This window comes from Lycium ferocissimum, unplaced genomic scaffold, assembly GCF_029784015.1.
Source record: "Lycium ferocissimum isolate CSIRO_LF1 unplaced genomic scaffold, AGI_CSIRO_Lferr_CH_V1 ctg594, whole genome shotgun sequence".
Classification (NCBI taxonomy): domain Eukaryota; kingdom Viridiplantae; phylum Streptophyta; class Magnoliopsida; order Solanales; family Solanaceae; genus Lycium; species Lycium ferocissimum.
The window spans coordinates 236,835-261,844 of record NW_026726172.1 but is presented as its reverse complement, the minus strand read 5'-3'; the positions used below and the strand labels follow the sequence as shown (position 1 = coordinate 261,844).

Sequence of the window (25,010 nt, the reverse complement as noted above, 5' to 3'; positions counted from 1 at the left end):
GGCTTTGACTCTTGGAATAGTAATGGTGATAAATAATTTTGGATGGAGGGATCAACAAATAGATGAAAATTTTAGTTTAGAAGTTCATCTGTCAGGGATACAAAGTAAAACAATTGAGTTGTGCGCCGTAAGCCAAAGAAATGACAAATTGACTACTACTTTGTTATGAATTAATTATAATGACAATTAGAGCTATAATAACTGGTCCTTACATAACGACAATTAGAGCTATAATAACTGGTCCTTACATCAGTCCCACAAACATAACATACTTTATATTATATTTAACAACAATCTAAATGACACAAGTGGTTAAAAACAAATTAACTACTAATGATAATAGATTTCATTATTTTTATTCTCTGAGGGAGACAATAATCTATCTTTAGAAGTGTTTTCTTTTTCCTTTCCTAGATCTGATATTGAATGACAAAGAGGAAATATGTCAGTATAATGAAGACCCATTTTCTATTCCAATTTATCTCATCTCAAAGAAGCACGTAACTTTAAGATATTGGCAGAATAGATCAAGTAATATAATGTGGTAGTTCACACGTATGTATTACAGTTTACAACCAATAAGTACTTAACCAGACATGGATCTAGTGAAAGACATTATCATACTACTCGATTTCTTGTCTATCTATTTTTATTACCCTTCCAATCAATTTAGTGTATGTTATATATCTTGTCACTGTAAAAAAAAATTTATACTAGTAATATAGTTAATTGATTGTTATATGTTATTTATGTTTTCATTTTTTTTTTTTTTTTTTTTTGGATTACTAGTTCACAGTTATATAAATAGTTACGCATTTGGATGACTTTTTGAGCGATCTAATAATATAAAATTAGTTATAGTGTTTGTGTATGAAAATTTAAGATTAAGAGCCCGCTCGGATTCGCTTATAAGTTGGTTTGACCAACTTATAATCCATTTTTAACTTATTTAAGTGTTTGGCAAAAATAGAAAACAGCTTAAATTAAGTTAAAAAGTACTTAAAATAAGTCAAAACCAAGAAGTTACTCAACCCCAATTTTATTTTATTTTGTCTTAAAAGCCATTTTGGTTTGACGAATAACTTTACCCTTTTATCCATGATATTTTCTGTTAATTCCAATACTACCCTTACTTCTAAAAACCCTTTAAGCACTTTTATCCAAACACGTAAGTGCTTATTTATAAAATAACTTTCAGCACTTAAAAGTACTTTAAGCACTTATGTTCAAAAGTCACTTTTTTTCAGCTAATCCAAACAGGCTCTAAATTCATCGATAACCTTAAACTTACCGGTTATGTTCATTTATACACTCGAACTACTGTCTATTCCAATTGAGCACCTGTACAAATGATAAAGTGTGTTCCTATTAAAAACTTTCGTCTTAAAATTTGAAAGCATTTTTTATCATGTTCTCAAGCATCCATTATGTATATAAGTTAACCTTATAAAATCGATCACCTCATTTTATCATTCACATTAGTCTCAATTGGAATATGCCTGAGTTTTATGGCTTACAAAGGCATATATATATATATATATATTTCAAAGGATGTGATATATTTTAATTGGTTAATTTTTTTCTATGTAATAGACATTTGAAAATGCTTGTAGAAGTTTTTCCAAAATTTGAGTTGAAAATATCTAGTATGAACATTTTATCATGTGTTTTAGGTGGTCAATTGAAACAGATCATAATTGGATGTCCAAATTAAATTTACTAACAAATTTAAAGGGTTATTGATGTATTCAACCAAAATTTAAGTCATGGCAAATTGCAGTTAGTAATGAGTGGCTTGCAAAAATATGATCATTTAAATCTCGAACCCACAACTTTCAGGTTGGAGATGGAGGGTTGCTTATCATTTGAGCCCTCTTGTCTTGTTACGCATATGTAACCAAATATTAGACCACAAGAATTCTGAGAGATAAGAAACTTATTTATCTATTCAACTGAAAACTTTGTCAAATTACCTTAGTATATAGAGGTCTCATGTATATTTAGACCAAATTAGTTTTGGCAAATCCTTAAGAAAGTAGGACTTACAGAAGATTTGAATCAAATGTCTGATTTTAGTAAACTCTAAAATTGATCTCGACTCAAACAGAAAAAAGAAAAAAAGAAAAAAAAGGAAGAAAAAAAAGAGGGGGTATAAATTCTAGGAGACTTAGCAATAAAATGCAAACGTGTTTTGTAGATTGGAACAACAGTATCGTCTAATTCCGAACTAGTCAGGCTCGATTATATGAATTTTCACTATTTTGTTCCATTTCAATATTCAATAAATTAACTTCTCTATTATTAGAAGTTGATTGACCAAATCTTGAACAATTTTGAAAGAATTAGTCATCGTTCGTTGAAATGAAATTATGATGTTTGCTTAATTATTTCTGGCACATGACTTCCATTAAAGCTTCCGCATACCTCGCTGCATCCATCTAGATTCCTAGAACTAAAATGATTGAAAAAGACTGGCTAAATCATTGTGACAATTATATGCACTATTGCATGCTCCAATTATTTTCATGTTAACAAAGTGTTTGGATCTCTGTCGTATTAAGTTGATATATGTCATATAAATATTTGTTTAACTTAATATGTTATTAAAATAAGTTATTGGTATAGCCAAGGGGGATGTGTTATTTGGTAAATCCACTTATTGGGTCGAGATAAATTGGACCATACACAAGCCAGATCAGAAGACGGAAATTACATTGTTTGGTTTCAAATATTTGGTATAGCCACTTATAATTGGGTTGAGATATGCTTCCTTAGTCTAATGATGAACATTTACTTGCATTGGTATTTATTATCAAACAAAGCAATTAATAATTAAAGTGATCATACATATCTCTTAAGGATGTAGAAATTAAGTGCGGCTAAATGGTCATAATTTATTGATACATAAAACTATCTAATATCCGGTATCGATTGGCCTAATTAAGTCAGATTTTCATTGTATTGTGTAAGACTCAATAAAGGAAGAAGCGCTCTTTAGCTATAAGGGGTTTCTTCACTTTCCGAACTCGAACCTGAGACATTTCGTTAAGGATGAAGGGATCTTATCATTCCACCACACTCCTAATTGGTGATTTTTTTTTTTTTAATTTTATTAATCATCTAGTATTTAATATCTACTGGCTCGACTAATTCAGATTCGAGACGTGTAAGAATCATTAAATGAGAAAGCTCTTCCTATTAAGAATTTCTCCATTTCCGATACTCGAACCCCATATTTGAAGTTTCACCATAGTCTAGCCATTCAATTGTCTTCTCCTATATCAATTTACACATTTTTTATGGTTTTGCTGTGGTCATCTCTCAATTTGTGCGTTTCTTCCACTAGTTAGTAAGTAGTATATTTTATCAAACGATTTTTATCCCTCTAGGCTCTAAAGATTAGTTAATTGTGTTTCAGTTCAAAATTAGATGTGAGCTGTTCCATGCTATCCAGATCCATTTCTTTCCAATATCCAAGAAATGGAATAATAAAAACTATATTTTACTGGTAAAAAAAACAAAATAAAGCCCATAAAGTAATCTGGAATCCAAGGAATTCTCAGTCACATGCCCTTCTGTTTTTCACAATAGCTGTATCCTAATGGATATTTCATAATAGACATGTTCGGATGTGGTAACCACTAACCAAAGTTAAATCTCATTCCCTCCGTTCCAAATTAACAGTCACTTTAGCTAAAAGAACTGTTTCAAATAAATGTCTTCTTAAGAATTCAAGATTAAAGTTGACAAACGTTTCCAATTACCCTTAAAGGCACAGTAATTAAGAAGAAGAAATCAATCTACTTTTATTAAATAGAATTAACTTAGTAAACTATATCTTGTGTGTTTATTACTCCCTTCATCCCATTTTAACTGTCGTTTTAGTTCTTTTCACACCCATTAAGAAAAACAATAATTATAAGATATAGTTTACTACTAAGTTATCCCCTATTTATTAGATGCTTTTTGAGAATTGGACATTATTAAAAAGCACTACTTTCTTAATACAAAGAGTATCAACAATTGTCAACATTAGTTTGAATTGCTTAGGTAACAATCATTTTGAGCTAAAACGACAGTTAAAATTGGACATAAAAAGTATTTTTCTTAATGGGCGCGAAAAAACCTAAAACACAGTTAAAAGGGGACGAAGGGGGTATTTTCATCCAAAACAAAAGGGAAAGCAGAACCCCACGAGCAAATAATTATTCTAGTACCAATAATTACGTATAAACTAAAGTTTCCAGCTCACACCTTACTCCAGTAGCCCATATTCCTCCCATGAAAAAAAAAAAAACAGATCCTTCCTACTATGTTAAGCTTCAAAATACACCTATAAAAGGACTCCTATAACCAAACCAATAACATCATCATTCACACTCTTTCTTCTTCCCTAGAAATATTTCATCTTTGAAAATGGCTTCTAATATTTCGTCAGCATTGCTTCTTCTTTCAATACTAATGAGTATCCAATTACTAGTCTCAGCTGGTAATTTTTATAGAGATGCAGAGATTACTTGGGGCGAAGGACGCGGTAAAATACAAGAAGGTGGTCGAGGCCTCGCCCTTACTCTTGATAAACTTTCTGGCTCCGGTTTCCAATCCAAGAATGAATATCTTTTTGGAAGATTTGATATGCAACTTAAGCTTGTCCCTGGAAATTCTGCTGGCACTGTTACAACTTTCTTTGTAAGTTCCTCTTATTAAATTGAACTCTAATTAATATCCTTATTCTTAATTATTTGTCATTATGCTTATAGATTGTTCTTTCTTTTCTTTCTTCTTCATCAGTTATCTTCACAAGGAGAAGGACATGATGAGATTGATTTTGAGTTCTTAGGAAATGTGTCTGGCCAGCCTTACACAGTGCATACCAATGTATATACACAAGGAAAAGGAAACAAAGAACAACAATTCCACCTTTGGTTCGATCCAACTTCCGCATTTCACACTTACTCCATTGTCTGGAACCCTCACCGCATAGTGTAAGTTATACACAATCAATCCACATATATATCTTCTTATATTTCTAGAGTTCAACTTCTAAGTACTTGAAGTATCAAAAGAATTTTTATACAATCAAGTCAAGGTTTATGTGGCACTTTTCATTTTTTGAGATTAAAACTATATAAACTTTGACCCATATTTCAAAATATATATTTTTTATCATATTGATATGAGAAGATTGTAACTTATACAGTAAAATCCAAATTCTTACATTTTATCTTACCAATTCTTTTGATATAAACAGGTTCCTAGTAGATAAAAGTCCCATAAGAGTATACAACAACCATGAAAACATTGGAATTCCATTCCCAAAGAGCCAAGCAATGAGGGTATACTGCAGTTTGTGGAATGCAGATGAGTGGGCAACACAAGGAGGCAGAGTGAAGACTGATTGGACACTTTCTCCTTTCACTGCTTATTACAGAAACATCAATATTGATGGATGTGCAATGTCATCAGGCACCTCTTCATGTAAGTCCACAAATAATGTTAAGCCATGGCAAACACATGAACTTGATGGTAAGGGAAGGAATAGGCTCAGATGGGTGCAAAGCAGACACATGGTTTACAATTACTGTGCTGATTCTAAGAGGTTTCCTCAAGGTTTTTCTGCTGAATGCAAGAGCTCAAGATTTTAAGAAATGAGAGTATGAAATTCTTTATTCTTTGTACCAATAAGAGTTTTGTTGGTTACTTATTTTGTTGCGGTGTAATTGGGTATTAATCAAGTCTATCTCTGGCATGGAACTACATGATTGCTATAATTTTATGTCATGAAGTATGGCTTTTGATGTTCTTAGTTGATGAAGTGTAGGAGTAATTTCTGTCTAACTGCAAAATTTCTACATTTAGAGTTCTTAAATTCATGCAAGTATGAACTGAACCTATATAGTAGTACTCTATCCCAACTCCCAAAGAGAAACTATAAGAGTCAAAAGTCGAGTTGTAGGCAAAAGTATTAGGGAAAACGTCCTAATTTGTCCTTTACTATTTCAAATTGAACATCTTTGTCATTCATTTTGACTTTTGGTTCATTCATACCTTTGTAGTTAGCAAATCGTCTCGCATTTGCACTTGTCATTAATGGAACTCCAGCATGAAATGTGTGAACTCCACGTGTCCAAATTTTTCGAGAAACATCTTTTAAATTTACCCTTCAATTTTTCACTATGGTGTAAAATCCCAAATTACCCTTATTCGTTGGAGCTCTGTTAGGAGCCACGGACAAAAATAACACAATTTCCTAACAGCGGGGCAATATAAGATCAAAAATCAAAAGGTGAGCAAAATTGCTTAATTCATCAGAGTACAAGGGCAAAAATTTGACCCTTTTCCAAAATGTACCATAATCAATAGTTTTTTTTTTTTTTTTTTAATAGTAAAAATATTTAGGAAATTATAGTATAAAAACGGTGTGACTCTTGGTATAGTAATGGTGAAGAATACTTTTGGCCCGAGGGACCAACAAATAGATGAAAATTTTAGCTTAGACGTTCATCAATTAGAAATACAAAATAATTAGACAAACAATTGAGTTGTGACGAATTGACTACTACCTTGTAGTGTTATACTTATAAGTTATAACAATGACACAAGTAGTAAGTGAATTAAAACTTTGAATTTAGTTATGATATTTAACTAGTTTTAATCTTTGAGGGAGACAAGAACCTATCTTTAGATTATTTTTTTTTTCTTTCCTGGATCTAATGTTGAATGACAAACAGAGGAAGGGATGTCAGTATAAGTATGAAGACCCATTTTCTATATTAATTTATCTTATCTCAAAGAAGCAGGCAATTTTAAGATGCAATTGGCAGAATAAATCAGTAATATAATGTGATATTTCACATGTATATTACATTTTACAACCAAAACTAATTAATTAATCAGGCATGGATCTAGTCAAAGACATTAAGCAGACTACTAGATTTCTTGTCTATCTATTTTTATCATAACTTCCGATCAACATGGTGTAAGTTATATATCTTGTCAATGTGAAATGATTTTATACTATTAATCTAGTTTAATCGATTGTTAAATTAATATTATTTTGGATTACTGGCTCATCTTTACTATAAATAGTTATTAGGATGACTTTTGGGGGGATATAACCGTGGTAAATTATTTATAGTGTTAGTGTATGAAAATTTAACTTATGGTAAATTACGATTTTACCGACTGAGTTACAAACCATCATGACTTACAAAAATATGATCATTTAAGTTGCTTATATTTTGTCCATGTTAATGAATTGTGCAAAAATAGGATCATTATTAAGAGCTGCAGGTCATAACTTTCACAAATGGGACAAAACATTTTCACAAGTTATGTCAAGCAAAAAAAAAAAAAAATGGAAAATTAAGTATCGCAAGTTATGCTAGAGGGATTATAATTTTGTGCCAAATTGCTTACAAGTTTAGCCAAACGGGCAGAACTTGATCGTGTTAATAAGTTTTAATGGACTGACAAAACTGTTTTCATCTTTCTCCTCACTCCTAACATTTGATCATTATATGAAAAAAAAAATTCGTAATACTCTTGGTAGTGATCCAGCCGACAATTTATGATCCTTTCTTTGATTGGAACCGTTGATTATTTTTTTCTTGGCTCACTATGACAAGTCGAAGCAGTCTGGTATGTAACCATTTCTATGTTAGTTTTGGTGATGCAATGCACCCTAGGTTATTAATTACTATTATTATTATGTTATGATCGCTTTATTAAGTTTATGGAAGGTAGTAGTATGTTGCTATAGCCTATAACATATATAATAAGTGTATTTTTAACTCTACTTCACAAATTCGACTTTGAAGTTAAGCTTTACAATTCTCAACTTTCAACCTTTTGGGATGGAAGTTTTCAAACTTTAGATATACGGATTTCAAGTCCAAAAGTTTAGATATACTGTCAAGTCTAACTTCAAATCCAAAAGTTTAACGTTCGAACTGCACACGAAATATGCCAACTTCATACAACTGGGTCAAGAGTTAGGCTTGTCAGTTCCCAACTTCAAATCCATATATCTAAAGTAGTTTCAAACTTCAAACAAGTGATTTTCAACTTCAATCTCGTGAGTCTAAAGTTGATTATGATGTAGTTAAACTTTAAAAATTCCAGATATACGGATTAAAAAGTTTAGCTATTATGTATTCGAAGGTTCTAAATAAAGGAATTTATGTAGTGTATCCTTCCTAAGGCTACTTATTTAATTCTTGACCCCGTTAAAAAAACATGTAATTGCCGAGATTTTTCCTCCTCTTCTTCCTCCTCCTCCTCCTCCTCCTCCTCCTTCTTGCTTCTCCTTCTTCTGCTCCTCCTCACCCTCTCTCTATTTTCTTCATATGTGCATAATTTTATTGAGCTTATTTGTAGAAGAAGACAAAGTGAATCTATTAATATTTGAAGGTTTGAGTTAAATCTAACAATTTAAAGTTTTTGGGACTAACACTAGAAGACTGAATATCGAATGTGAAGTCATTTGGAGTTGATTTAGATCAAGGTTGTTGAAATTTCTACATAACAACTTATGGTGCTCGTTAGGATTTTAGACACAAATCCTGACGAATTGCTTGAATTACCGACACAGATGCTGAAAAAATTCTGATGATCCGTCAGAATTTATGACCAAATCCTAGTGATCACCATAACATAATGCGTTAGTGAATTTTCTAGATAACATGTAATGGTGATCGCCAAGATTTGACCAGAAAATCTGACTATCACCTCAACTTGTTGTTAAGGCAAATCTCCTAGCGAATCCTCATGATTTTGCTCCTGATTTTGGCAAAAATATTTTTTTTTTGCATAAATATTTTAAATGAGGTTAAAATTGAAATGGTGTCACCAAAAAATCCTATTTGCGTAAATCATCCTGCTAAATATGGGTCTTTTTTTTTTTTTTGCCCTTCATTTGGGGTGGTCTTTAATTTTTGTCCTTCGAATTGGTGGTCTTTAAGTTTTGCCCTTCGCTTAACACCCCGAGGTTGTGGGTTCGAACTCAAATTTCAAGAAAAAAAATTAAAAAGAATTTGCATGGACAGAAATTTTTTTGCAAATCTAGCCGCCTTAAGGCAAAATTTCTATCTGAAGGGTAAAATTTAAAGACCCCCATTTTGAGGGATAAAAATTAAAGATCATCCCCAGCGAAGGACAATCCTACAAATTGGCCAATATGGCTAATGTGCACTTGCCCCAGCAAATACTTGTAGGCCCAATGACTAAAAACAGTATCCATCCTTGATCAAACCCAGCCCAATTATTAAAAGAAAAAAAAAAAAAAAAAAGCAACTCATCAAATTAAAGACCATCCCCAGCGAAGGACAATCCTGCAAATTGGCCAATATGGCTAATGTGCACTTGCCCCAGCAAATACTTGTAGGCCCAATGACTAAACCTCTGCCAACAGTATCCATCCTTGATCAAACCCAGCCCAATTATAAATAAATTAAAAAAAAAAAAAAAAAAAAAGCAACTCATCAAATCTACAACCAAAATTCTGTCCCTCAATTGAGTGGCTATGAGCCTACGACCATATTCTTGTCAAGAAAGCAAATGTAGAATGGCGTACAAAGATGGAGATTCCATTCGTAAAGCTACCTTATCTATACACATTGAACACATATACTTCTCAAAAAAAACAACAATAAATTTGAGGGATTTTTCTTGGACGGTATTTCGGAAACAGTCTCTCTACCTCTCTGCGTGAGGTTTGGGTACACACTACCCTCTCCACATTTCATTTGTGAAATTACACTGGGTATATCGTTATTCTATAATAAATTTTGAGTATTGATTATGCAGTCCACTTCAGTTACACCATGGCAAACTTGCTTCTATTACATTCCTAACAAATTTTCCTCCAACCATTCCCTTCATTTCCACTACAACAAAACACTTGTTTTTTCCTCACATTTTTCACACAGTAATACACACAGCTGTTTCCAAGAACAAGAAAAGCATAACAACAATTCTCACACAGATAGACAAAAACATATATTTTTGCAAGAAATGTATTCTTCTATTGAAAATGAGAAACCCCATAACAGAAAAGATGACGTGGAGCAGGAAGTTGCAGACTCTTCAGGTACGGGTTCCTGGGAACCACAATAGCTTTTGCTCGTACCCTGTATATGTATTACTCCATTCGTCCCAATTTATGTGACACAGTTGGAATTTCGAGAGTCAACCAAGTTTGTCTTTGATCGGAATTTCTTTATATGTCTTTTTTATAGTACTTTTTACGTAATTTTATATATATATATAAAAAAAAAAAAAAAAAAAAAAATTTAAACTTCTATGTCCGAATTCACTGTCGAAATTTGTAAGTTTGAATTTCGGAATTCCAACTGTGCCACGTAAATTGCGACAGAAGGAGTAAAAATTCCATTAAAACTTTATAAATATTTGATTGTGAATCCAGTTATCATTGTAAATTAATTGGAGATTACTGTAGAAACCCATAAACTTCAAATCCTGGATCCGCCTCGGGTTGCAGTGACCACTCATTCAAGCATTCGATCGAACAGTTGGTGGGCAAGAATTAAAGCTGCATTGGGGCAGAGGATTAACATGGAGGGAATTTCTTTTTCTATAGGGATTTTCTATAAACACAAGCATTTAGCAATCCCACATGTGTTTGTGCAAGATATAAGGTATATCGATTGGGTTGAGCTGAAGAATAGGGGATTCGAAGGCGTAGTTTTCGACAAGGATAATACTATAACTGTTCCTTATTCTTTGAATTTGTGGTCTCCTCTTGCTTCATCAATGGAACAGTGTAAATCTTTGTTTGGCAACAATATTGCAGTTTTTAGCAACTCTGCAGGTATTGTCACTAGGAATTTGTGTTTGGTTTCATGTTTTTTCTTGTAAATTTAAGGGATTTTTACACCAAAATAATAGCCGAAAAAATGTATATTTTTTTCGTATATTAATGTATATATACATATAAATTATGTTATTCGGACTCTTCAAAAGTGTTGATGGGTTTGTGTCGGATCCTCCAAAATTAGTGCATTTTAAGGGATTTTTTATACTGTATAGGCACCTACCAAAATAATAGCCGGAAAATGTATATTGTCTGTATATTAATGTATATATACATATAATTCATGTTGCTCGAACACCTCAACGTGGATGGGTGCGTGTACGATCCTCCAAAATTAGTGCATTTTTGGAGAATGGGACACGGGTACGGAAACATTGTTGGAGGATCCAATACGGGTACGGCAACATTTTTGGAGAGTCTTAGCAATATAGCATATGATATACATACTTATACATAACTAGTGTATATTTTTTGTATATTAATGTGTATATACAGATAGTTTATGTTGCTCCTCAAAGATGGGTGCGTGTCGGCTCCTTCAGAATTAGTGCATTTCTGGAGGATCTGACACGGGTGTGCAACATGTTTGGAAAGTCCCACATAGCATATAATATACATACTGTATACATAAACTAGGGTATATTTTTTGTACATATGGCTAGCGGTTGTAATTATTTTGGTTAGCGGTCAAATGTGTAATTCTCCCATAATGTTAAGGTGTCTTTTTTTTTTCCCTGCAGAACTGAGTGTTTGGTGATTTGGGAATTTGTAGGACTAGCTGAATATGACCCTGATGATAGAAAAGCTCAAATTGTTGAGCGCTCCATCGGAATTAAAGTCATTAGGCACAGTAAGTTGTTCCTCTTTATGCCTATGCTATTTGGTGCACTTGCGCAGAGGCGGATCCACAATTTGTAAATATTTAGTGGATATTTTAATCATATGCAGGGTTTGAGCAAAAGCTACTTGGTTCCCGTGAACCCACACATAGCACTCTGGATCCGCCACTGCACTTACGTTCCACTTTTGTATGACTGTGTTTGACTAGAACATAAATTAAGATGTTAGTTTACTTTACGTGTTATATTACCGACGTTGGAAGAAAATATTGGTTAAAAAGTTGGTTTACTAGAGAAAGCACCATATCAAAGTTTAAAGTATGAGGAGTTACATAAATTTGAATTCGTGAAAGTTTCGAAAATTGTATAGAATAATATTATTAGCTGAATAGGGTCAAACAGGTGTTTAATATAAACTTTGATAGGGAGTATAATTCTCAAATTTCTTATGCAATTTGTATATGCTGATTCTTTAACACTTAAATATAGGGTTGAAGAAGCCAGCCGGAACAGCTGAAGAAATTGAAAGGCAATTCGGTTGCGAATCCTCGAGACTTATTATGGTACAAGTGGTTCTTCTTTCTTTTTTGTTCTTTTTTGGTTCTTTTGAGGTTTCTCCATCCTTTTCTCATTTAGTGTCTTTGCAGGTGGGTGATCGGCCTTTCACAGATATAGTTTATGGAAACAGAAATGGTTTTCTTACTATTTTGACAGCACCATTAAGTCTCTCACAGGAGCCATTTATTGTGAAGCAGGTTAGGTTTCTCTAATTTGCCTTCTCTGATGCGCCTAAAACTTTTGATTCATTCTAAACGAATTACCTATTTCTATGTTTCCACTCATTTTTGGACCTTCTCCATTTTGATAAATGATTTCCGGACCTTATTAAGTTGTAGATACGCATCATAGGTAGTCAAATTTCCTGCGTTGTGGTAATAACTTTAGGTTGCGTTTACATGGAGCTAGCAACTCGAGAGTTGTCAGCTGATTTTGGTACTGCTGAGCCTTGATCAGGCTTCTTAGCCTTTTTCTCTTTTTGTCCTCTGACTCAGCCAGCTATCAATAAGACTTCTAACTGGTCCCAGTTTAGTTGTCTACTAATGGCTGTTCTTTACTGGATTTCATCTCTGAGTTAAACCCGTTATAGTGACTGTAGAGAAGATTTCTCATTGTACTACACTTGAAAATCTCAGGTAAGTCAACACTTTCCTTACAATGAACTTGTAGCATTCTCATTTCTCAAGCAAAGAGAAATTTGTCGTCAAAGCCAATCTTCTGATGCTTAAGACGGTTTTAGCATCTTGCTGTTAATTAGCCTGTTTGATACACATCAATTCTATATCATCCATTCGCTTCAAGCTGCCTTTCATTGAATAGAATTGGTATGCTGAAAGAAGGAAACACTAAAAAAGCATCTTGGCACCTACTTTGGTAAGGGGTGGATACAGCTATTTAGCTGCAGGTTGATCTGAACTCAGTACTTTCGACGCGGAGCATAAATTTATGTATTAGCTCCATGAAAATTACAATAAATAGTTGGTCTGAACGCATAACTTTTAAAATACAATGGGTTCAGTGCTATGAATCTTATAGGTTGAACCCATAGAGCTTAAATTCTGGATTCGCCTTTGCAGTGAACTAAAGGTTAACTTTTGCTTCTACTTAATTCGGACCAATGACTTCACATCCTTTCTTTTTGGTCCTTGCATTTTAAGCTTTAAGTTTTCGTGGAAAGTTTCTAATTATAGAAGCAAACTGTTTGCAGGTCCGAAAGCTGGAAATGGCCCTTTTAAACAGATGGTCTAGAAAAGAGATAAAACCAATCAGTCACAGGCTTCTTCCTGATTGCCGGGAGTGTGTAAAGGACGAACTACTATAATCTTTAGGGATTTTTTTTTTTTTTGAAGGTAGAAAAATATTTGTTGAACAGCCATCTTTATTAGTGCCACTAGTTATTGTACAGGAAATTCTTGTGTTATTTTTGCTGGGATATATGAGTAACAACATCTACACAATTCAAAAGTCTGCTAATGGAATCTGATCAGAAGACAAAATCAGGGTGGATGTACGGTATAAGCTATGGGTTCACCCGAAGGCAGTAGCTTTGGCTCTAATCCTGTATATATGTTAAAAAATCTAGTAATATCATATTTCAAACCTAGTTAACTTCAATTGTCAGTAGTATTCAATTAATTGCACGGTTTGGCCTTCAAATGGTCTGGTCTTTAATTTGTTCCCTTCAAATGGACTGGCCTTTAATGTTTGTTCCTTAAAAAAGAACTTATGCCTAGCGGGCCACTGACATAACTTGTGGATATTATGATGCATAACTTATGCCCCTCTAGGCATGAATTCGATTTTGAAGGGCAAAAATTAAAGACCAGCCCCATTTGAAGGACAAAAATTAAGACCAACACAAAATAGGGTCAAAAGTGCAAATGACCTAGTAGTGTTCAGTGGCATTCCAAACTAAGTTCAAATCATGAATCCACCCGGGCCAAAATGCATATTTAGGCAATTTGCTTGACTGAATCATGTCCTAATGAAGTGTACAAGAATCTTACTCCTTGCCATTGGCAGGTTGTGCTGGAATGTGAAAAGATAATGAGCTTAATGGTATCATTGTGACATCCATGTTTCTCAACAAGTTCAGTTGGCTGATGATCTCAACTTTAATTTATTCAATTTTGTTATAATGTCGTTGCCAAAAAAGTAGGGTAAAACACATAAGTTTTCCCTGTAGTTACACAAAGAAAGTTACTTACATATTTATATTTTACGGACGACTTAATATCTCCCTAGTCATGTTCGAAGTGAATTTGATACCATGCCAAAATTTGATGTAGCAAAATGAATAAAAAAGAGGCGCGTATTATTAAAGTTTTGAATTTTCCCCATTCATCTTTATGCTTCCCACTTTTTCTTCTCCATCTTCACACCCCATCCTTTTTTCTTCATGGCCAACTTTTTCTTAATTATTATACGTAAAATTAATTTTTAATATACCAATTCTTTTTTAAAAAAATTCCTCCATTGAAAAGCACCCAAGCTTTGAAATTTGAAACGGGGTCTTGGAGTATCAAAATTAGATTAGACTTTTATGGGTTAATTTTGGCGAAATTGGTGGTGGTTGATGAAATTAATGGTGGTGAATTTGGCGATAATTGGAGAAATGACATTGGTGGATTTGGTGATAATAATTTTATGTAGTTATGGAAGCTTGGTGGTGGGAATGGAAAAGAAAAGTAGTGAAAAAAATAAAATTACTAGTATATTTTTTATGTGGTGCTGACGTGACAGGCTCGTATCTAGCACCCCATAACACGAAAGTGGTTTTATACTTCACAGGATGATATCAAATATACTTCAAATATGATTAGGGGATATTAAGTGGCTCATGAAGTATCAATTTGTGTAAATAATTTTTCCGTGCAACCACCTAGCCAATTTATGGTTTTTCCCTAAAACGAGTAGTGTATGGTACTAAAGGAGAAATGCATAATTATCCTCTCCTTAACTTGTCTCCTTTTGCCAATTACCCACCAAATTATCCTTTTATTTGCTGATATGGTACAAAATGTATAGTAAATCAATTTAGGGGCGTAATTAGTAATACAAGACAAAAATTACAAATTTTGGCTAGAAAACATCATATTTTTGACCAAACAACATGTCTGAGGTCTCCAAACCCATCCATCTAACACGTTCCCTACTTCGTATTAACATTTATATAGTGCATTTAAGTTTAATCTTACTACTATAATGGTGCACCAGCTTGACCTTTGCCCTTTTTAGTCATGGAATTCACAATACTAGCTAGTAGACATATGATATAAATTAATCTATTATATGCGCTTTCATGACAATCAATGACATTACTATTAATTTCTTTTTGTAGCTCTAAGCCTCCAACTTGGGTAATGATTTTAGTGCAATGATTAGAACTCGACAGGATATGCTAGGGGATTTTCATTTTCTTTTGGTCTTTCATATGTAATTAAACACTAAAGGATGGTTTATTTCACGTATTAATTACACGACAATTATAGTATATGGACTGTTTATACAGAGATTAATAATGAAAGTATTATTATGTTACTTACTTGAATTAAAAAGATTATTTTTGTCTTTAAATAAGTTAACTCACGCATTGCTAAAAAATGCATTTTTGTTTCATGTTTTATCCCTAGAAAATAATACATAAATTTCTACATAACTTTGTGTGATTCTTTATTTAATACTTTCAACCAAACATTGCATTAGTTTTGGCATAATACATAAAAAGCCCTCAAATTTGGCCTCAACTGGCAAGTATGCCCTCCAACTTTGGGTGTGCACAAGTAGGCACCTCAACTTGTATAAAGTTGAATACGTAAAACAAATGCTGACGTGACATATAAATTTTTGAGGTGTCTAGATGATCATTTTGTAAGTTGGAGTATTCAACTGACAAAGTGGAGACAAGTTGAGGTGCCTACTTGTGCACATTCAAAATTGGAGTACATACTTGTCAGCTGAAGTCAAGTTTGAGAGCATATTTATGTATTATGCCTATGCGGTGATTATCTTTTCTTATGTACTGACCAAATTGTATTATCTTATGCGAAATTTTTTATTAGGACTAATTATTCCAAACTATCAACTACTGAAAATTTGTTAAATTCACCAAAATGGGGACTCCAATGTCAAATTGGTACTATAAAAATTTTCAAAAAAGACCTGTTAGGCGTTCATAATAATGATGCTCCACGTACTACAAGAGGAAGGTAAATGTAAATCATTAAATATATCACCAATATGACAAACCTACCACTTGTGGTTGATTTCTATGGACAATTATGCCGACGGAAATGGGGCCTCCTTATATTAATGATGGTCTGCATTTTTTTTTCCTTTCTTTTCTTTAAGAACGTTTATTAATTATGGTGTTTAGATCAACTTACGCGACTAATTCTTCACCTTTCATTCATATAGAATAATAAAGATTTTATCTCCCTGCATTTAGTACTAATAAAGTATTTGATGAGTAGAGATCCTCCATGTACATCCTTACCGCTTATGCTACAACACTCCTACTCCCTTCGTTTCATTTATGTGTCTTCATTTGATAAGGTACGAAATTTAAAATATAAAAATACTCCACTTTCCAATTTTATGAAGGTGTGTTTATCATGCCAAAATACTCTTCAAATCTTGTCGTTTTAAGTATGTCATATCATCCTTACGAGGGAGGGAGTATCTTAAAAATAAAATGAAAGTATTATAATTGAAAAACATGGTATTTCCTTCGATCCACAATATCTGATTGTTTAACCTTTGAGATTTGGTCTAAAATAAGTGATTTAAAACAAACAAACACAAAAAAAAAAAAAAAAAAAAAAAAAACATATTAGTTCTTATTTTCCAAATATATCCTTGTTTAATAAATTATTTGGACAATTTTTTTTTCGATATTTATATTTTCTCATGAGTAATTAGGGTAATATAGTCATATATTCCTTTTAGTTCATGTTATTAAATAATTTTTTAATAAGTAATCAAAATCTTAAAAATCACTTATTATGAACCTGATAAAGTACTAAATGTAAAAGAAATTACTAAATCAGACCATGAATATTTTTAGTTTTTTTTTGGAAATCATGTTTGGCCACAAAATTTTGAAAAATTCCGGATTCAACTTGTAGTTGAAAAACACCAAAAAGTTGTTTTCACTTTTTTCACTACCAAACCATTCACAAAGAGAGACAATACTCTTTTTTCAAATTATGACCAAACACAACTCCAAATTTCTAATACGTATCATTTTTTTCACTTTGAAAACAAAAACTACTTTTTTGAAAGACTCACAATTTTTATGGCCAAACGAGCCCTAAAAAAATGGTAACATAGATAAATATGTAGTTTAAGCCAAGCTGGTATTTCAACCACCAATGAAGGAAAGTAGGAAGCCAACTTTCTTCTAAATTCAGATTCAGAAGCCAATAGTCAAGGTGGCTACAGAGAGAAATTTAAAGCACAAAGAGAGGGACAATTACTTTTGCTTTCTCATTTACTACTCTACTGTAATCCACAATGTGCTTCTTCACCAAGCTGTACATCTGGCAGGGCCATTATTAAGCTATGTACTGTTCATGCCATGCTTTCCCAGTGCCACCTTTATGGGGGTACTTATTTTTCATTACGAGTTCAAATTCTATATGTACAAATAAAGGGACGAAGCTACAATACGAATTACAGATTCAATCATATTTAATAAGTTTGGTTTAATTTTATATTTGTCTTAAGAAATTCCTCATGTATAAATAATTAATGAAAAACAAATGAAGTAACTTAGAATGATTAAAATTCCAAACCATAAACTTTGTATTCTCGCTCCACATTTGAACTAGTATTAACATTTTTATGATATTAGATTAAAGGAATTTTTTACTCTCTCCAAGCTTATTACAAAATGAATCATGTTTTATATATAACCCTTAGCGGGACTTGATTATTAGTTGACACATTCGATTTGTTGTTGTATTTGGAGCTCTAATCATGGTTAAGAGTAATGATTTTATTATAAGATTTTGGTGGTAAAAATCAAATTACAAAGTTAATCCACCATTAATTGAAGCTTGAAGAGTGAATTTGAATTTCAAATCTATTTTCGGTGAGAAATCTGTAGTGAAAGTTGTTTAGACTTGTCGGAAATAGTTTAAGGATTTAGTGGGAATCTGAATTGGTTTTGAACAAGGATTACAACTGAAAATCACAGAAAAAGTTTCATCTATATAGCTAGAGGTGTGTTATACACTTTTATACATGGTATATACATTTTTATGCAAGATAGATATATTACTCATATAATGTATAAATACTGTAGAATAATATATAGTAAGATTGTACAGACACTGTTACAAAAAAATTTGACTATGTGGCTCTAAACTGAAAAATATAACTATGTGAGGGCAAAAAATTCTACTAAACTGTATATAATATAATATATTTGAAAATTCCCCAAAAACTGCTTGCAATAACAGAAAACTATTTTTAACAACCATGATGCCGACTCAATATAAATTGGGTTTGGAGCACAAAGCATCCCGCGTTAGCAGGTTCTCGGAAGTGCCACACTCCACGGGGTGTGATGCTAATACAAGCATTAGTGACTGTTTCCACGGCTCGATCCCATGAACAATCACACGGAGACAACTTTACCACCGCTCCAAAGCTCCACTTTCTCAACATAAATTGGATAACCTTTTTTAAAATATTAAATTATATTATCAAACGTGTAAGACTTTTACCGTCGATGTATAGTAGTATTAAATTAAACCTGTACGAGTTTGAAAATCAAATAGCTGGAATGTCAGGACGACCCGTCGAGTGTTCTCTTTTTCCAGATTCAATTAAAAGCATTTACTAAATGAGATATAAATATATCGACTGTCGGTAGCAGTACAAGGACAGTTTAAAGTATCCATTAACAGCTCTAACAACCTTAATTTAGAATTACAACTGATTTCAAGAATCTTAATTGCAACATTAAACAACACATGTAGGGACATATATGAAAACCTCCATTGAGAGTGGCTGTTTTGATAAACTTGGTATCGATTTTCTTAGAGCATTTTGTGACATGCTTTCGTTCACAGTAACCGAAAATATTAACTAAATATATAGATAGATAATATTTTGAAAAGAATAATGTGCACATATAAAATAGATTGACACCAGTTCAGCATAATCCAAAATAAACATCATTCTGGACAACAAGCTATAAAAAAAATTAAAAAAAAAAGAAAAAAAAAAGAGGTTATTCAAAGGAAAAAAAATAATAAGTTTTAGAACTTCTATAAGACTAGCTACTACTCCAAATTCCAACTCATATACAAGTCGAATTGTGACAATAAGTCAATAGCGCTTATATAAAATTCCATGTACGCTACTACCTAAATCCAACTGTTAATTAGTGCGCACTATTTTAACACTGAAACCAAATTAGAAAGAGGCATCTTTTGACTTGCCATTATCATTGTGATTTTATCCCCTTTTTTTTACATATAATAAGATTAAGAACTTTTGAAAGGTCTAAAGGAGGGTCTTTCATATCTTCTAACAAGAGAAAAAACACAAAAAGAAAATAAAGCAATGATGGAGGAAGTGGCACTGAATTTGTAAGAACCAACTTTTACCTGGGAACCAGCTCCTTCTACTTATTTCCTTTTTCAACAAAATCCCCATTCTTTCTGTGTTCCATTTGCATTGGATAATTGACAAGTGTAACAAAATGATTATGCTAACACCGTGTCCTTCTTTGGCCATTTCTCAATCGGTCATTTTGTAGACTAGCTCGACAGTGGCGGAGCCATAATTTTCATTTAGGGAAATTAAAATATAAAGAAGAAAAAACACGACACATATAGTATATATACATAGTATAAATGACGACCCTTGGACAAAGGTGGCTTTGCCACTGCTTATAGAGTAAGCGAAAACCTGATAAAACTGGACATGTGTATCTGCAGCACCCCAAGCCTAAAGAATCCAGTCATACAAAGTCTAACCAGGAAATAAGTTGAACACTTCCCAGCTCCCCACCACATGGAAGCAAAGAGGAAAGAGGCAGGATCACATTATCTTTCCATAACATAACTTAATGATCCAGAATTTAAAATTTGTGGATTCCTTATTGAGAGAGTAAGTGTTAAAATGAATATTTAATTCTACTTAATACTTGTTTTTTGAAGATATATATAGAATTCGACCCAAGCTTACTGAGTTTTGTCGAACTCACGTTCTTAACACTGAACTTGTTGTACTTTTAAAATTATGTATTCAAATATAAATATTTTGTTGAAACTTTTGTGAGCTTTGACATAAAAATCTACACTTTGCGTCGAACTTATTGTGTTCGGATGAGCCAGGTTCTGAAGCACTGCATCCGGCCCTGCCCAAGTGCTCGTGAACCCATGATTGGATCGGCTACTATCTAAACCCTAACTTGTGTCACGTTAAAATGTTTCAGTAGTCGCACGCATAAGTAGTGTGTCTAACATGGGCATATATCATCAATATACCATTAAATATTACATGCAATGTATCCAAAGAGAGTTGTTGCTAGCCAGTGAGTGTCAATTTGATTTTCCATAGTTGCATAACTGGAAGGCATGGAACATATTTTGAATTTGTCAGGGTAAAAGACTTACTTGGACATGTACACAGCAATGGAGGATCACTCTCTCCATATAATTACAGGACACCGAGATTTAAATGACACCTTAAATGCACCTGCAGCATACACAACTAACCACATACTCTTTCACCTGCTTATATTTACTTCTATCTCTGTCTCATTACCCTTTATAATATGCAGCTCCTTTCTTTTTTCACTTCACATATTCACTGAACTCTTACCAGCTCTCTCTTTATCCACTCTTGTTTCTCTCAGACATTTTCTCCTTTGAAGCAAACAAAGATGGGGAAGGAGAGAATTAAGCAGAATTCACTAATTCTATGGGCTGCTGTTTCTGCATTGCTCGTGCAGAATTTGGTAGTTCCGGTCATGTCTAGAGCTTCTTTTGATGAACAAAAAACCTATTATTCTCCTCCTGATCATACCGGAACTCCCCCGAGTACAGGTCTCTTATCACATCTTTTACCCTTAGTGACATGCTGTTATAATTAGAGAAATGCCATGACATATGTTGTTTTTTCATAGTGTTCTTGTCACTAGCTACTTAAAGGTCTTGCTAAAAGCTAACATGCTTTTCTTTAACTATTTTATGAGCCTAATGTGGGCTGATTTTGCTGGAAATAACAGAAACTATAATAAAAAGGAAACAGAGCAAACTAAGAAAAAAACACATATGTCCATACTAGTATATGTTTGCTAAACCAACATATTTTCCCAAGACTTCCCTAATTTGGAGACATGAGCATTTATTCACAGATTATTTGGAAAGACTTCAATTACAGATACGTAACATGAAAATAAGACTAGTTACTTGTTATAACAAGTTAAAATATGCTGATACTGTCAACTTTTTTTTACTTTATTTATACCAATTTACACTCACAGTAGCATATTTTATGATTGACAGATTTACACACACCTCCATCTCATGGTTCAGGAGGTCATGGTCATGGTCATGGAACACCTTCGCATGGAAGCGGTAGCCATGGAGGAAAACCACCATCTGGGAACTGTGATAACCCGGAGCCCCCTAGTGGAGGGCATCACCATAACCCTACCCCATCCCCTCCTTCAGGAGGTGGTTATAATCCCTCTCCTCCAACTCATCATCATGGTAGCCCTCCAAGTACACCAACACCTAGTACCCCCAGTATACCAACACCAACCACCCCCTCCACACCACCTACAACTCCTGACCCTGGCACTCCAAGCACTCCAGGGGGTGGTGGCTACTATCCTTCCCCTCCAAGTACTTCAACACCTAGTACACCATCCACCCCTCCCACACCTACCATTGAAACACCACCTACTCCTACTGTTGACCCTGGCACTCCAAGCACTCCAGGTGGTGGTTACAATCCTTCCCCCACACCTAGTACCCCCAGTGCACCAACCACCCCCTCCACACCTACCCCTCCTACCGCTGAGTGCACCAACCACCCCCCCACACCTACCATTGAAACACCACCTACCATTGAAACCTACCGCTGACCCTGGCACTCCAAGTACTCCAGGGGGTGGTTACTATCCTTCCCCCACACCTACTACCCCTTCTACACCAACCACCCCCTCCACACCTACCATTGAAACACCACCTACTCCTACCGCTGACCCTGGCACTCCAAGCACTCCAGGGGGTGGTTACAATCCTTCCCCCACACCTACTACCCCTTCCACCCCTACCATTGAAACACCACCTACTCCTACAGTCGACCCTGGCACTCCAAGTACTCCAGGGGGTGGCTACTATCCTTCCCCTACACCTACTACCCCCACTACACCTACCATTGAAACACCACCTACACCTACTACCCCCACTACACCTACCATTGAAACACCACCTACACCTACCATTGACCCCGGAACTCCAAGCACTCCAGGGGGTAGTTACTATCCTTCTCCTACACCTACTACCCCCACTACACCTACCATTGATCCAGGCACTCCAAGTGCTCCGGGTGTCTTTCCAATTGACCCCAACTCACCACCTTTTACATGCAAGTAAGTGAAATGAAAATTATTCTTTCCGTTTCATTTTACATAGTAGTATTTTATTAAGCAAAGAGTCTACGAAAGTTTGACATAGTATATCTAAAGTACTCCGAGAATTTGTGGTCTTAAATATGTCATTAAGGGTAGAAAGTTTAAAACTTTAGAGTTTTCAAATATACAAATGTGTGATTCTTTTTAGAATAAACTAAGAGAAAATATCAAAAAGATTGTGCAGATTAGACAAGACAACCAAAACCCATTGAAGAAAACATGTCATATAAAATGGAAAAGAAACAGAGGAATACTAGAATGAATCATGACATCTCCTAACATAAATTGTTATGAACTGCAGTTACTGGAGGACTCACCCGACGCTGATATATGGCTTGTTTGGCTGGTTGGGAAGTGTGAGCAATTCATTTGGCGTGGCTAGTGTTCCAGGGTTTGGTTCAAACATGAACTTGCTGCAAGCACTTTCCAACTCTCGTACCGATAGCTTTGGGGATCTCTACAGGGAAGGGACAGCTTCTTTATTGAACTCCATGGTGAGCAGGAGGTTCCCCTACACTACCAACCAAGTCAGGGATAGTTTTATTTCAGCACTCAGTTCAGACAAGTCAGCAGCAGCTCAGGCACAGCTGTTCAAGTTGGCCAATGAGGGGCGGGTCAAGCCCAGAGCTTGAGAAATAAGTCGTGATTTCTTTTCAAAAATGTCGATTTATCAATTTAGAGTTTCATAGTGTCATCAGCTGTGTGTTTACTTAAGATTGAATACTAGTAATGTTTTTTTTCTCTCTATGCTTTTGTATGTTACAACATTATTAAGAGGCTATTAGGATACCAACTTTCTGTTTAATCAGTTATAAGTCAGACCTGACTTTGTTGATGTAGGCTATATTTGCATGGGTGAATTCCACGTTCCAATTTGACATTTCTTTTTCTCCTTCAAAAAGAAGAACTTATGCTTTATCAAAGTTGGCCAGTAAGAATGCTTCTAAGCTACTTAAAATCTTGGATTCTGCATCTATGAGATGTAGCCTTCAGTCTCTGACCACACTATACACAGTAAAAGGTGAGATATATAGTTATTCCAGTGAACAGATGAGACTAGTGCTTAATACACTATGTTAAATGTTTGACAATCTTCTTGATGCATTAGGTTCATAAGGTATAGCTAGTGCAAAGTCATCTTAAGTACACATTTCCATATCTACAATATCTTCAATGCTACATTCTAAAAGCTGGTGCATCTCTCTGTATTATCAGTGTATTCAAAATAACAGGCCCAAAGTCTTACTATGATTCTCAACTTATTTTATCCAGCTATTTTGTCTAGATCTTTGGGTAATAAAATGAGAGTGAATAAATATCTCCATCAACCACCTAGACTGTATAGAGTTAATTAAAAGTACAGACTGTTAACAATTACTCGAGTACTATTAATAAATATTCGGCTCTTAATACCAACTTCCATTTTTTCTTTTATTTTTACCTTATCAAATAATAATAACTCGGGTATATTTCCCAGTACTATATGACTAATGATCAAAAAGGAGGCGAGCTTGCTCGATGTGTTCTGTCACTCATGGATGGCCTACCCAAGGAAAAAATCACAACCAGGGTAGTCACCAGTATGTTAGGTAGCCTCCTCACTCTAGCTCGTTTTAAAGTGTTGAAGACAGAGATAGGACACTGATCCGGAAATTCCATGAGCAGCAGGATGTTGAGGTCCAAAATTCGAAGTGAAAATTTTTATTTGCCCGTTCTGCAGGCGGGGGGGAGTGGGGACAGCGGGGAGGCCGGCTCGGTTGGTTGCCGAAGATGACCTCGAAAAGGTGGATTGTTTATCTTGCCTACGCTACACATCTCCCCCCCCCCCCCCCCCTCCTCTCCCTCCAAATTAAGAGAAATCTCCAAGACAAATGATATGAAAGAAAAAAACACTTAGGATGGTGATGTATGTTTAAGTAGATGAAATTTGATTACATGAAGATTCTGTACGGTCGGCTAAACATCAAAAGCAAATCATTAGGTAGAAATTTTTCCCAGCATAGATTTATGTATGCCCATAGGCCATAGCTGATTGGTTAACAAGAACACTTTTTTTTTTTTTTGATAGGTAACAAAACACTAGTTCTTAGGCTTACATTAATTTGTATCGTTGTAA

The 25,010-nt window shown here is 34.2% G+C and overlaps 3 protein-coding genes and 1 long non-coding RNA gene across 4 annotated transcripts; 3 read left to right on the top strand and 1 right to left on the bottom strand.

The window, feature by feature from the left end:
* Positions 1-4,359: 4,359 nt before the first annotated feature.
* On the top strand, positions 4,360-5,890 carry LOC132045075 (xyloglucan endotransglucosylase protein 1-like). The gene is made up of 3 exons (XM_059435595.1): positions 4,360-4,689; positions 4,792-4,985; positions 5,252-5,890. Exons 1-3 carry the CDS (start codon positions 4,417-4,419, stop codon positions 5,643-5,645), a joined length of 861 nt encoding a protein of 286 aa, XP_059291578.1. The 5' UTR covers positions 4,360-4,416; the 3' UTR covers positions 5,646-5,890.
* A 3,620-nt stretch (positions 5,891-9,510) lies between these two features.
* LOC132045063 (phosphatidylglycerophosphate phosphatase 1, chloroplastic/mitochondrial-like) lies at positions 9,511-13,845 on the top strand. The gene is made up of 6 exons (XM_059435581.1): positions 9,511-10,090; positions 10,460-10,831; positions 11,607-11,684; positions 12,163-12,236; positions 12,321-12,428; positions 13,439-13,845. Exons 1-6 carry the CDS (start codon positions 9,802-9,804, stop codon positions 13,550-13,552), a joined length of 1,035 nt encoding a protein of 344 aa, XP_059291564.1. The 5' UTR covers positions 9,511-9,801; the 3' UTR covers positions 13,553-13,845.
* A 7,194-nt stretch (positions 13,846-21,039) lies between these two features.
* On the top strand, positions 21,040-23,774 carry LOC132045060 (protodermal factor 1-like). Its single transcript, XM_059435579.1, has 4 exons — positions 21,040-21,296; positions 21,759-22,199; positions 22,366-22,852; positions 23,196-23,774. Exons 1-4 carry the CDS (start codon positions 21,134-21,136, stop codon positions 23,524-23,526), a joined length of 1,422 nt encoding a protein of 473 aa, XP_059291562.1. The 5' UTR covers positions 21,040-21,133; the 3' UTR covers positions 23,527-23,774.
* Positions 22,123-22,791, bottom strand: LOC132045061 (uncharacterized). The gene is made up of 3 exons (XR_009412342.1): positions 22,699-22,791; positions 22,302-22,656; positions 22,123-22,259 (listed from the first exon to the last, which is right to left on the bottom strand). It is a non-coding gene; the product is annotated as an uncharacterized LOC132045061 (long non-coding RNA).
* Positions 23,775-25,010: the final 1,236 nt, after the last annotated feature.